Source organism: Eimeria tenella, genomic scaffold (genome assembly GCF_000499545.2).
Source record: "Eimeria tenella Houghton genomic scaffold, Eth_scaff113, whole genome shotgun sequence".
Lineage (NCBI taxonomy): Eukaryota > Apicomplexa > Conoidasida > Eucoccidiorida > Eimeriidae > Eimeria > Eimeria tenella.
The window spans coordinates 93,719-107,089 of record NW_013541477.1 but is presented as its reverse complement, the minus strand read 5'-3'; the positions used below and the strand labels follow the sequence as shown (position 1 = coordinate 107,089).

Below are 13,371 nucleotides of genomic sequence, written 5' to 3'. Positions count from 1 at the left end.
AGCTGAGCGCAGCTGCCCTTTGCCCCGTAAGGGCTTTTTGGATTTCGTGCTGCTGCAGCATGAGGTCTGTGTAGGCCGGAGAAGGAGCTGTGCAAGAAATGCAGCAGCAGCAGCTGCTGCCGCTGCTGCTGCTGCTGCTGCTGCTGCTGTTGCTGCTGCTGCAGTTAGTCCAATTGCCTAGCCTCAAGTTCAAGTGCAAAGACCAGAGAAGGGCCCCATGGGAAATGGCGCAGCACTTCGGCTGCCCAGTGGAGCCTGAGGATAGCTGCAGCAAAGCAATGCTGCTGCTGCTGCTGCTGCTGCTGCTGCTGCTGCTGCTGCTGCTGCTGCTGCTGCTGCTGGTCTGTTGCCGCTGCTGCTGCAGCTGCTGCTTCACCGCAGCCGTTATGTCAAGAGCCTCAACTCCTTCCCTGCAGGAGCGAGCCGCCTCCCGCCTGGACAGCAAGCAGCAGCAGCAGCAACAGCAACCGCAGCAGCAGCAGCAGCTCTAAGGTTTAGGGCTAGGGGTTGATTCTCGCTGCAGGATGTTCAGGTTTTAGGCATAGGCGTCTAGTGTTTAGGGTTTAGAGTTCGGGGTTTAGGGTTTATGGTTTAGGGTTTAGGATCTGGCGGACATGCCCAAGTCATCGGTGAGAACTAGCCACGGTGTGGGGGCTTGCTGCAGCAGCTGCTGCAGCTGCTGCTGCAGCTGCTGCTGCTGCGGTGCAGCAGCACAAGAAACGTGGGAAGGAGGAAAGGGGACTGCAGGGACTCCAGCAAGGAGACACCCGAAGAAGCAAGACAAGAAGGCAGTTTCGCGGGACAGGCTCCTGTAACAGCAGCAGCAGCAGCAGCAGCAGCAGCAGCAGCGGGGCTGCGGCTGAAGAGGTTGCAGCCTGGGAACTGCTAAGGGTTAGGGCAGCAGCAGCAGCAGCAGCCAAAGCAGCAGCAGCCAAAGCAGCGGCAGCAGCAGCAGCCACAGAGGCAGCAGCAGCAGCAGGAGGAGGAGAAGCAGCAGCAGCAGCAGCGGCAGCAGTAGCAGCAGCAGATGCTGCAGCAGCTCTTACAGAACAACTGCGGTCTCCTGAGGATCCTGCTTTCGCTGCTGCAGCAGCTGCTGCAGCACTGCTGCTGCTGCAGTTGCTTCGTCCCGAAAGGCAGCAAACGACAGCTTCTCAGAGACCTCACACTGTAGTCCACAGGCAGCAACGAGCAGCAGCAAACTCGAGCACACAGCTGTCTCTTAACGCAGCAGCAGCAGCAGCAGCAGCAGCAGCAGCAGGAGCATAAGAGCAGCAGCAGCGGGCCTTTTTTCACCACTTTCAGCACCCTAGAAGCTTCGATTGATATGCCTCAGTTCAGGATGTTAAACATGCAAGCTAAACCCTAGACCCTCAGCCCAAACCCTAAACCCTAAACCCTAAACCCCAAAGTCCAAACCCTAAACCGTACCTGGGAGTTTAGCACAGCGACTGCAGTTTCGCTGCCAGCAAGGAGGGCCCACTTCTGCAGCTGCTGCTGCCAGGGGGCCCCCCCGTAAGCAGCAAAAAGCTGGGCTGCCTTATCTGTGCAGTCTTCGGCTTCTTCCATCGTGTAAACCCTACACCCTAAACCCTAAACCCTAAACCCTAGCTGCAGACCGCAGGCATGCCCGGGCGTGAGCGGGTTGCCGCGGGCGCGGAATTCCTGAAAGATATTTTTCAGTATTTTATATTTAAAACCCCAAAATGGGGGTAATGGGAAAAGAGGGGTATTAAATGCAATTCGCGCTGCATCAACAGCTGCAGCAGCAGCAGCAGCAGCAGCAACAGACCCAAGACCGCTGGCGCCAGATAGACTGGGGGTTGCAGGAGCACTGAAAACTTTCCCCTTTTGCCATTAAATGGAAATATTTGAATGATTTAACATTAAATAAATGCAAATAATTTATATTTCTTCATTTGAATGAAATAAAAACAAAAAAAACAGCCCCACCAACCCCAACCAGTTCCCGTGGTCCACTGGTGCTGCGGTGACCTCGCAGCAGCTGCTCGTCCTTCTCTTTCGGATGTTTAAGACGCAATTCTGAGAAATTAAGAGTAAATAATTTCATTATTTTAAAATATTTGATCTAAGTATCTTTTTTCCTTCTAAAAAGGGCCATTAACTCGGAAAATGCAGGAGCAGCAAACAGCCACAACATAGCCTGTAGTCTGCAGCTGCCTTGCAAGAACTATACAAGCGCATTTAGCAGCAACTCTTTATCCCCACGAATAAAATTCCAATTTAAAATGGAATTTTAATTTAAAATATAATCCTAATTCAAAATATAACTCTACTTTATGCATTTGAAACCTTTTTGGCGTTTTTTTTGAGGTCATATCTTCTGCAAAGAAGGCTGGTTGACGGTTTGAGAAGGGTTTAAGGGCTTCGCGAGGGTTTAGGGTTGAGAAAGGGTTTAGGGTTTACGAGAGTTGCAGCCGCAAGGGTTTAGGGTTTAGGGTTTAGAGGGCGTGGGGCTCGGAGCCCCAGCGCTGTTCTGCAGCCCGTTCACCTGCCCACCCTAAACCCTAAACCCTAAACCCTAAACATTAAACCCTACATGACACCTATATTGCCGCTATCTGCATAAGGAGGGCTGCACGAGAAGTACATTTTATGACAATGCTTTATAAATACTTTATTTGTTTTATTTCGCCTCCTAATTTATGCATGCGCATGCAGCCCCAAGGACACTGGCCTTTGTAATAAATGCAAATTGCTGCCAAGAGCTAGAAAACTGGCAGCTAGCTGCAGCTAGCCAACTCCAGCTAGCTAGCCAACCGCTAGCTGCAGCTAAGTGATCAGCTGCAGCTAGCTGGCACTTTGCTGCAGCTAGCTGGCACTTTGCTGCAGCTAGCTGGCACTTTGCTGCAGCTAGCTGGCACTTTGCTGCAGCTAGCTGGCACTTTGCTGCAGCTAGCTGGCACTTTGCTGCAGCTAGCTGGCACTTCGCTGCAGCTAGCTGGCACCATGCTGCAGCTAGCTGGCACCATGCTGCAGCTAGCTGGCACTTTGCTGCAGCTAGCCGGGACTTTGCTGCAGCTAGCTGGCACTTGGCCGCAGCTAGCGGGCACTTTGCTGCGGGTAGCTGGCACTTTGCTGCAGCTAGCCAGTGGGTAGCTGCAGCCATTAAAGTCTCAGCAGCAGCTAGCTATCCTAAAGCAGCAGCTAGCCACGGCAGCTAGCTAGCAATTGGCTGCAGCCAGCTACTCCTTCACCGCAGCTAGCTACCCTCTAGCAGCAGCTAGCTACCAATAAGAACAGCTAGCTACCAAAAAGAACTGCTAGGCTCTGCTGCAGCGTAGAGCCGCGCACTGCTGCTGCCGCTGTTGCTGCTGCTACTTCTGCTGCTGTTGCTGCTGCTGCTGCTGCTGCTGCTGTTGGGCAAACGAAGCTTTAAGTGCGAGTTGGGGGCCTTTCCCCGCACAGAAGCCAACTGGCCGTACAGACACTCCAAGGGCAACCACGCATGCAGTTGCATGCATGCATTTGGCGCATGCATGCAGTGGCTCCTATACACGATATACTGAATTAAAAGAATATTTAAGAAGATAAATGGAAATAAATGGAAATAAATGGAAATAAATGGAAATAAATGAACAACACATCGAAATGCAATGCACACTGGATAAACAGTTCGCCTGCTCCCGCGCTCTCGGCCAGCTGCTCTAAACAAACATACAATTGCATGTACGCAAGTGCATGCATGCATGCATGCATGCATGCATGCATGCACTTGCATGCGTTTGCATGCACGCATTCCCGCACATGCACGCATGTATGCATGCTGCTGTTCAGCCTCTCCAGAGCCCCGAAGAGCAATCCGCCCTGCATGCACAAATGCATGCGCCCTGGGGCTTCTTGCATGCATGCACGCACGCATGCACGCATGCATGCATGCATGCATGCGTTCGCACTTTTGTCTGCAGGCACCTCGACCTGCTGTAGAAACATTTGCTGAAGCCTCCGCTGGGCAGCTGCATCTGCGAAGAGCAGCAGCTAGCTGGCTAGCTAGCTAGCTAGCTAGCTAGCCAGCTAGCTAGCTAGCCTGTTAGCTAGCTAGCTAGCTAGCAGCTGCGTTCACAGGAAGCATGCCCACACTGTATCGAGACACACGCAACAAAGTAACCTCTTCCGCACCCGCTTGCCGCTGCATCTGCTGCTGCTGCTGCTGCTGCAGCAGCACCGCCGCAGGAAGCTGGCAAGCTGCTTCTGTTTTGCAATCTTCGGGCTGCGTTGCATGCATGCAGCAAATGCATGCGCTCGCGTTCAAGCCCCAAAACCTTCTAGCGGTTTCGCGGCATCTGGGGGCGTCTGAGAGCCGGCGCTGCTGCTGCTGCTGCTGTTGCTGCTGCTGCTGTGCGAAGACAGAAGGTTGCTTCTGCTGCTGCTGCAGCAGGAAACTGCTTCTGCCGCATGCACGCACCGCGTCCAAGCAGCGATCGAGCTGCTGCAGCGCCGCACTCTGCGACCCGCCGCCCCTGCCGCTGCTGCTGCTGCTGCTGTTGCTGCTGCTGCTAGCACTCTACACCTGAATGGCGGCAGCAGCATCGCTGCTGCCGCCTGCGTCTGCCTCTGCTTCCGCCTCCGCTGCTCCTCGCCCGCCCCGCCCCGCCCCGCCCCGCCCCGCCCCGCCGCCGCCGCCGCTGCTGCTGCTGCTGCTGCTGCTGCTGCTGCTGCTAGGCGTTGGCGCACTGCAGCACGGGGCACTTGGCGTGGGCCCGCGCGTAGCTAGCCACCGAGCCAAACAAAATTCGCCGCAGCTGCCAGTGGCTGCGGGCCCCCAGCAGCATCACATCTGCGCGCAGCTGCCGCGAGACCCGACACAGCAGGTCCCCCACGGAGGTCTTGCTCGTGCTGCCTGCAGCAGCAGCAGCAGCAGCAGCAGCAGCAGCAGCAGCAGCAGCGGAGCTGCAGGCTCGGTGCAGGCGGAGGCGCAAACGGCCGTGCGCCCGGAGAGCAGATGTGACGCGGTGAGGGCGAAACAGCAGCAGCAGCAGAAACGATAGCAAACGCCAGCAGCAGCAGCAGCAGCAGCAGCAGCAGCAGCACGGGGTCTTACTGATGGGCACTGCCAGGCAGTAGACGTGGAGGCCGTTGAGGGATATTTCCGCCATGTCATGCATGCGCTGCTGCACGTGCTGCTGCTGCTGCCGGTTGTAAGCTCCTGCTGCTGAAGTTGCTGCCAGAATCATTCCTGCGAAACAGCAGCAGCAGCAGCAAAGCTTCCACAGCAGTGCCGCAGCAGCAGCAACAGGCCCCTTCGCGCGCTGCAGCCAGCAGCAGCAGCAACAGCAGCAAACCTCCCACCACACTGCAGCCAGCAGCATCAACAGCAGCAGAACTCCCAACGCACTGCAGCCAGCAGCAGCAGCAGCAGCAGCAGCAGCAACCTGCCTGGAACTCTGGCGTATTTGGGGTCCCGGGCAATTTCCCAGCAAGACACCAGAACTACAACATCAGTTTGCTGCAGCAAATGTCTCCGGGCCCACCACAGCAGCCGCAAGTCTCTGCTGCTGCTGCGGAACTGCAGCCCTATGACCACAATGCGCTGCCCGCAGCTGCTGCTGCTGCCCCCAGCCTGCTGCTGCTGCTGCTGCTTCTCCTGGCCCTTCTCATTCAGCTGCAAGTCGCTCACACCCGCAGCAGCCGACTGCTGCAGCCACACAAACAGCCCCACTGCAGCACTTGCTTCTGCTGCTGCTGCTGCTGTTGCTGTTGCTGAGGCAGCAGCTGCTGGACGTCTCCACTCGCCTACCCCTACAGGCCCCCAATCCATCTACCTGGAGCAGCAGCAGCAGCAGCAGCAGCAGCAGTAGCAGCAGCCTCACCTTGTTGGGAGAAGTCTGCCCCAAGCGCAAGAACTTCTGCTGCAGCAGCTGCGGGTGCTCTGCTGAGATTTTGGCTAAGAGCCCCAGCAGCAGCGCGTCGACGCTGGTAGTGTCGCAGCAGCTGAAGAGCTGCGCCAGCTGCTGCTGCTGCTTCTGCTGCTGCTGCTGCTGCAGGCAGCACGCGCAGCTATGCGAAAGCAGCGAGGAGTCGGAGCAGCTGCACGCAGCAGCAGCGGGAGCAGCAGGCGCAGCAGCAGCTGCTGCTCCTGCTGCTGCTGGCTCTTTGCCCCACTTAGAATAGGGGGTTCCTGAGAGGACCGCTGCCGCAGCAGCAGCAACAGTTGCTGCTGCTGTGGGGTCCACCGTCAAGGCCCATCCCTTGCTCTGCTCCTCAGCAGCACCAGCAGCAGCAGCAGCAGCAGTGTAGCCGTCCAGAGAAGAGAAGCTGCTGTTGTTGGAAGGCAGCACTGTAGAGTATCGCACAGTGTCTTGGTCTGTTGCGCGAGTCATTTCTTTGGCAGCAGCAGCAGCAGCTCAGCTGCAAGCAGCAAAATGCAGACCGAGGTGAGACAGACGCGAGTCCCCTGCAGCAGCAGCAGCAGCAGCAGCGGGAAAGCAACGGCACCAGCGGCAGCGCCTAAATGCGCCTAACAATGCCGTATTTAAATTTGTTTTTGGCGGTTTCGTTCGCGGGGAGCAGCAGCAGCTGCTGCAGCAGCTGCTACAGGAGCGGAGGCGTTGCAGCTGATGGTGCTTCTGCGTTGCTGCTGCTGCGGCTGTTGCTGCAGCAGCAATCAGAGGCTCATCAAGAACCAACAGGTTCCAAAGAAAGGAATCTCAACAGTATACTCCAAATGAGGTGAAATCGCATGGGAAAGAGGGCACGAGGTTTGCTGCAGTAGCAACCTGCACCGCAGCTGCAGCAGCAGCAGCAGCAGCAGCAGCGGCGGCACGAGGTGTTTAGGAGACGCAGCGAAGCCAACCGTTCCCTACAAGTCCTACAAAACTGTTCAGTACATATCTTCTGAAACTGTCTGCTGCTGCATTTTCTGAGTTGCGTCTCCCCTGCTGCTACTGCGGCTGCTGCTGCTCTGCTGCCGCTACGGGGCCTGCAAAAGGGGCTGAGCGGGTGCGGCAGCAGCAGCAGAGCACTTGCTGCAGCAGCCGCTGCAGCAGCAGCAGCAGCGCCAGCAGCCTTTACTGCAGGGATCCGCATTAGCATATCTCATTAGTGCTGTGCAGCAGCAGCAGCAGCAGTGAAACAGTTCCGTTGAGGAGGCAGCAGCAGAGCCGATTCAGTAGCGTTCAGTAGTGGCAGGTCCTTGCTGCCACGCCGATTGTGCGGTCACAAAGCTGCTCTGCTGCTGCTGTTGCTGCTGCTGCTGCTGCAGCTGCTGCATCTGACACATGTTGAGTCGCAGCTGCTGCTGCAGTGTCAAAGGAGAAATTAGCCGAAGCAGTAAGAGCGCAGCTGTGTCCGAAGCAGCTGCTGCAACAGCAAGCATGCAGCAGCACTGAAGGCCCGAGCAGCAGCAGGAACGGGTGCAGCAGCAAAGAGGCGATGGATCCCTGCTGCTGCTGCGCAGCAGCAGCAGCAGTATTTGCTGCCAACAAAGAGGGCATGCTGCAGCAGCAGCAAGAAGAACGGCAGCTCCGCAAACTCGCTGTAGCAGCTGCAGCAGACGGCAGCAGCAGCATCTTTTGCTGCTGCCGTGTCTAGCGATAATGTGGAAGCCCCAGCAGCAGCAGCAGCAGCAGCAGCCACAAACGGGGCTGCGATGCGGGGCGCGGCTGGTGCCTTGGCGGCAGAGGCTGCTGCTGCTGCTGCTCCCCGTGCTGCTACTGCTGCTGCTGCTGCAGCTAGCTGCCTCGCATGCAGTCCGCGTCAGTGCAAAGGGGACGTGGGCATTTGCATCTCCGTCTGCTGCTGCTGCTGCTGCTCCTGTTGCTGTTACTCCTGCTGCTGCAATGGCGCTGCGCATGCAGCAGCAGCAGCAGAAGAAGAAACAAATAGGCAGAAAACATCCTCCAGCGGAGCAAGTTCGGCGGCAGGAAATGCTGCTGTGGCAGCAGCAGCAGCAGCAGCAGCTGCGGCGGCAGCAGAGGGTTCTCTGGGGTGCAGCCAACAGCAGCAGGGGCAGCGGCTCTTTTGAGACTCAGTTACTGCAGCTGCTGCAGAGTGGAGAGCGGCGCACTGCCCGCCGCAAGCAGCAGCAGCAGCACCAAAAGCAGCAGCAGCAGCAGCAGCAGCAGCAGAAAGGCCACGCGCAACGGTCCAGCCTGCATGGTGTGAAGTCGCCACAGCAGCAGCAGAAGCACCAACTGCAGCAAAGGCAGCAGCAGAAGCAGCAGCCACAGCAGCAGCAGCAGCAGGGCGTTCCAGCAGCACAGCGTGGCCTTGGCAGCAAAGAAGAGGCCCCGAGCCGCAACAGAAAGCCTCAGGAGCTGCCGAATGATATAGCAAAGGCAGTTGCAGCAGCAGCAGCAGCAGCTAATGCTGCTGCTGCAGCAGGAAAGGAGCTGCCAGTCCTCTTCCCGGGGATCAGGGCCATTCCTCAGCAGCAGCAAAACAAGCAGCATCAGCAGCAGCAGCAGCAGCAGCAGGTGCTAGTCGATGGCGTGGTCGATTTGAACACCTTGCCCCACATCTCGCCAGAGTCCCTCGGACTGCAGCAGCAGCAGCAGCAGCAGCAAGAGCAGCAACAGGATGGAACTGCTGCCGGCGAAAACAGCAGCAGGGCCGAGGACTCTTTGCTGCTGCTGCAGCCTTCCTTGAGGCGCTCTTTGCTGCGCGGCGGCATCAGTTGTCTTTCGCCGCTGCAGCGTGCTGCGCTACTGTGGCAGCAGCAGCAGCAGCAGCAGACCGCAGAGGACGGGGGCAGCAGCAGCAAAAGCAGATGCGACAATGTGCTGCTGCTGCCGGGCCCCACAGGCAGCGGGAAAACGCTGGCCTACGTACTTCCCATTTTTCAGCAGCTTCTAGCGCATGCAGAGGAGCAGCAGCAGCGCCTCCAGCAGCAGCAGCAGCACCTGCAGCACCTGCGGCAGCAGCAGCAGCTAATGCAGCAGCAGCTGCGGCTGCCGCAGCAGTATCAGCAGCTGCCACAGCAAGAAGTGCCCTTGCAGCAGCAGCAGCACCAGCACCAACAGCCACAGCAGGAGCATGAGCAGCAGCAGCAGCAGCAGCAGCAGCCGCAGCAGCAGCACGTGTGCGCCAGCGTGTCTCGCGTGAAGGGAGGCATTAGGGCGCTGGTTTTGGCCCCCACGAGAGAAGTGGCAGCACAAGTCTACAGACTGTGCTGCAGCCTCAGCAGCGAGGTGCAGCAGCAGCAGAAGCTGCTGCAGCAGCGACACGCTGCTGCTGCTGCTGCTGCCGACGGCGCCACAGCTGCTGCTGCTGTCGCTGCGGGCCCGTGCTGCTGTGCTGCTGCAGTGAGGCCCGCGCTGCTGATTGGAGGCGCAAACCCGCAGCTGCTGCTGCTGCGGCTGCGACAGCAAAAGGCAAATGTGCTTGTTGCTACGCCGGGCCGCCTGCTGCAGCTGTTGCGCCTCAAGGCAGCGATCCAGCAGCAGCAGCAGCAGCAGCAGAAACGACCCAAGGGGACCGGAGCCTTGCAGCTGCATGCGCTGCAGTTTGTTGTTGTGGATGAGGCAGACGCGTTCTGCAGCAGCAGCAGCAGCAGCAGCAAGAGCAGCAGCAAAGTCAGCTCTAGCAAGGTCGCGAGCAGCAAGAGCGGCGGCAGCAACGCCAACAGAACTAGCATTGGCAGCAGAAGCAGCAGCAACTGCAGCAGCAGCAGCAGCAAGGCAAGGGATCGCTTTGGCGATCTAACTGAATTGCTGCAGCGCAGCATGAGCAGCAGCGGAGGCGGCAAGGGCTCGCCGCTGCTGCTGCTGGCTTCTGCTACTTTGGGGGAGGCCCCGAAGGCGATATTGGGGGCCCTTGGGAGGTCTGCTGCTGCTGCTGCAGCAGCAGCTGCTGCCGCTGCTGTTCGTGCTGCAGGCGCAGCAGCAGCGCTGCCCAGCAACCTGCTGCACCTCGCGGTGTCTTCGCAGCACTGCAACAAAGTGGCGCTGCTGCTGCTGCTGCTGCGGGCGGAGCCTTTGAACAAGCGCTGCATCGTGTTTTGCAGGTCCCCTGTGAGCCCCCAAACCCTAAACCCTAAACCCTAAACCCTAAACCGTAGCCAGCTCTTCACTGAGGCTGCTGCTGCTGCTGCTGCTGCGCTGCAGCTTGCTGCTGAACACCTCCAGCGAGCTCTGGCTCTTCGCTTGGGCCCCAAGAGGTCCCTTTTGCTGCAGGGGGATGCAGAGGGGCGGGAGCGCCGTGCTGCTGTTGCTGCTATGCAGCAGCTGCCTGCTGCTGCTACTGCTGCTGCTGCTGCTGCGACAGCCGCCACTGCTGCAGTTCTCGTCGCCTCCGAGACAGCAGCAAGGGGGCTCGATCTGCCCCTCCTTACCCACGCAATCAACTTCGATCCTCCTACCGGTATTTGCTGCTGCTGTTGCTGCTGCTGCTGCTGCTCGTGTTTTGTTGCCTGGGCTGCGTGCTGCTGCGCTGGAACACTTCTGCTGTTGCTGCTGCTGAGCTGGGTGGGGCTGCTGCTGCTGCGCGCGGTTTTGCATGCACTGTTGAATCTTGCGTCGGTCGGTCTTCTGCTGCCTCTGCTGCCGATGCGCCTTAGTAATGCTCCTTTGCTGTTGCTGCGCTGCTGCTGCTGCTGCTGCTGCTGCTTCAGATGCACTCTCGCTGGCGCACCGCAGCGGGCGAGTTGGCCGCGCGGGCAATCCAGGCTGTGTAATATCTTTAGTGGCTTCAGCAGCGGAGAGGCTGAAGCTGCAGCAGCAGTACCAGCAGCTGCAGCAGCAGCAGCTGATGCTGCAGCAGCTGCACTACTGCGTGCCTCACGAGGGAAGACTCTGGCGTGTTTCGGAGCCCTGAGCCTGTTGCTGCTGCTGCTGCAGCCTTTACTGCTGCTGCCGCTGTTCGCATTTAATCCTAAAGGGAGCCACCTTGGCAGTAGTCGGCGTTGCAGCAGCAGCAGCAGCAGCAGCAGCCCTTTTCTTGTCAGCAGGCCCCACAGGGTATCCGTTTGCTGCAGTACAGAATGGCTAAGCAGCAAGTCCCTCATGTGTAAACAAATAAACAGCTTGGAGCTGCTGCTGCAGCGCATGCAGCGCTGCAGCGCTGCATGCAGCGCAGCAGCAAGAAGAGAGCCGCCTACTGGTGTCTTTAGTTTTTGTTTTTAGTTGAAAATAACTCTTGTCCTTTCCAAATCCACAAATAATGTAATTGTAAATAAGTGTTTCATTTGCTTTTATACAAAGAAAAAAGACACTTTTTCTCTTCTGCAGCTGCAGGGGTGTCTAAGGGCAAAGTTTGCCTGGACCCCTGCTGCAGCAGCAGCAGCTGCTGCTGCTGCAGCTGCAGCAGCAACAGACTGTTGCAGCGAGTGGGGCTGCAGCATCAGCAGCTGCTGCCGCTTCTCCAACAGACTCTCTTTATCTTTTCAAAGTTTCTTCATTTAAGGGGCCGAAGGTGGCCATTGGCAACTTTCAGTTTTGCTGCTGCTGCTGCTGCTGCTGCTGCAAAATTCCCTTTGCTGCTGCTGCACCTGCAATGGGGACTGAATGAGTTAGGCCTGCTGGCTTCCTCTGCTGCAGCTGCCTGTGCTGCCGCAGCAAATGTAGAACTATCCTGTGCCGGCAACACTGCTGCTGCTGCTGGTCCTGCAGCTGCTGCTGCTGGTCTTGCTGCTGCTGCTGGTCGCGTTGCTGCTGCTGCTGCTGCTGCTGGTTCAGGCGGGCGTGTGCGCAGCTTTGCATTTCTTTCTTTCCAACACAAGGCGGGCTTCGAGTCGCGCTGCAGCAAAAGAGAAGCAAAGAAGACTTTGCTGCTGCTGAGCTTTTAAATTAAGCTTTTTGTCTGTCTTTTTAGCTGCTGCTTTTCTTTCGGCTTTGTTTGCTTTTTCTCCCTACGCCCCCGTAGCAGCAGCTGCAGCAGCAGCTGCAGCAGCAGCAGCAGCAGCAGCAAAAGCTACCGCAGCGGCAGCGGCTACTGCAGCTCCCTTCAGTTGTCTGTTCTGCTTTCCTTACTTCTTTGCGCCTCCGCTGCTGCTGCCTTCCGCTTCAGCCCCTGCAGCAGCAGCAGCAGCAGCAGCATAGGCTTTTGCAGCAGCAGCAGCAGCCGCTATTAAAGCAGCAGCAGCTATTGTAGCAGCCGCAGCTACTGCAGCAACTACAGCAGCAGCAGCAGCAGCGGGATTCGAAGAGACAAGACCGAGACAGATAATAAAGCAAAAAGGAATAAAGACAAAGATGAAACAAAAAAGAAATATAAAAATAAAAAGGAAAAGAAAGAGACTCCAAAAGGAGACGCAAAAAGCAGCTTTTGCTTTTGGCAACAAAAAGAAATAGCAGCAACAGCAGCAGCAGCAGCAACAGCAGTTCGCAGGCAAAAGAGATAGTTGGGACACAGCAGCAGCAGCAGCAAAAAGAGCAAGAGGTCCAAAGGAGTGAAAGAGGTGCAGCTGCAGCAGGGAATCAAAAATAAATAAAGTAAAAAGAAAAAGGAATTCAAAAAGACAAAAAGAAATAAAAAAGATAAAAGTAAAAAAGATAAAAGAGGCAGCAGCAGCAGCACCTGCACTATGTGGGACAGCCCGCTGCTCTTTGCTGCTGCAACAGCAGCTTTTGCCATTTCATACAAACTCCCATCAGGCCGCTCGGGGAAAAGCGCCTGCAGCAAGCGCAGCAGCAGCAGCAGCAGCAGCAGGAGGGACAGCAAAGGCTGGGACCGGGGGCAGCAAGCAGCAGCAACCAACGTTGCAGCAGCAAGTGCTGCTGCCAAAACGGGGGCGGAGGGAAGGTGGAGCGGTGGCTAGCAGCAAAGCAAAAGCAGCAGCAGCAGCAGCAAAGGCAAGAGCAGCAGCAGCAGCACCAGAAACAGCAGCAAGGGAGAGCGCAGCAGCAGCACGGGCTACGGCGCCAGCAACAGCAACGAGTGGAGCTCCAAAAGCAACCAAGAGAGCAGCAACGGCAGCAGCAGCCGCAGCAGCAGCTGCAGCAGCAGCTGCAGCAACAGCAGCTGCAGCAGCAGCAAGCTACCTTCAGTTTGCTGTAGATGTGGCCAAAGAGAATATCTTGGGGCTGCAGCCGCCTGATTTGCTCCTGCTGCTCCCTCACAACTTTTAGGTGTCGCTTTAGTGCTGCTGCTGCGGTTGCTGCTGTTGCTGCTGCTGCTGCGTTCGGGGTTTTTGCTGCTGCAGCAGGCTCAGACTTTTTGGGGGTCCCTCCGGCGGCCGTTTGGCTGTTGGTGGAGTCTCCTGCTGCTGATGCTTCTGATTCTGCTGCAGTTGTTGCTGGTGCCGCTGCGTCACTTGCTGCTGCTGCCACGGGCTGACTTGAAGCAGGAGCAGCAGCAGCAGAAGCTGCAGTTGCAGCAGCAGCTGCTGCTGCTGCTGCTGGTATACCTTCATTCTCCACAGGTGCTGCAGCAACATCGTCAGGAAAGTGGGCAGACAGAGCAACGCCCTGCTGG

At 57.4% G+C, this 13,371-nt stretch overlaps 4 protein-coding genes across 4 annotated transcripts; 2 read left to right on the top strand and 2 right to left on the bottom strand.

Moving 5' to 3' along the window:
* Positions 1–708: 708 nt before the first annotated feature.
* On the top strand, positions 709–1,269 carry ETH_00016185 (uncharacterized protein; the record flags this gene model as incomplete). Its single annotated transcript, XM_013372943.1, has 1 exon — positions 709–1,269. A coding segment is annotated over one exon (561 nt), but the record flags the coding sequence as incomplete, so codon positions are not given.
* A 3,410-nt stretch (positions 1,270–4,679) lies between these two features.
* ETH_00016180 (uncharacterized protein) lies at positions 4,680–6,341 on the bottom strand (the record flags this gene model as incomplete). Its single annotated transcript, XM_013372942.1, has 4 exons — positions 4,680–4,861; positions 5,063–5,197; positions 5,398–5,623; positions 5,832–6,341. 4 exons carry the CDS (start codon positions 6,339–6,341, stop codon positions 4,680–4,682), a joined length of 1,053 nt encoding a protein of 350 aa, XP_013228396.1.
* A 1,215-nt stretch (positions 6,342–7,556) lies between these two features.
* Positions 7,557–10,773, top strand: ETH_00016175 (ATP-dependent RNA helicase, putative; the record flags this gene model as incomplete). Its single annotated transcript, XM_013372941.1, has 3 exons — positions 7,557–9,971; positions 10,065–10,320; positions 10,571–10,773. 3 exons carry the CDS (start codon positions 7,557–7,559, stop codon positions 10,771–10,773), a joined length of 2,874 nt encoding a protein of 957 aa, XP_013228395.1.
* A 614-nt stretch (positions 10,774–11,387) lies between these two features.
* Positions 11,388–11,657, bottom strand: ETH_00016170 (uncharacterized protein; the record flags this gene model as incomplete). Its single annotated transcript, XM_013372940.1, has 1 exon — positions 11,388–11,657. One exon carries the CDS (start codon positions 11,655–11,657, stop codon positions 11,388–11,390), a length of 270 nt encoding a protein of 89 aa, XP_013228394.1.
* Positions 11,658–13,371: the final 1,714 nt, after the last annotated feature.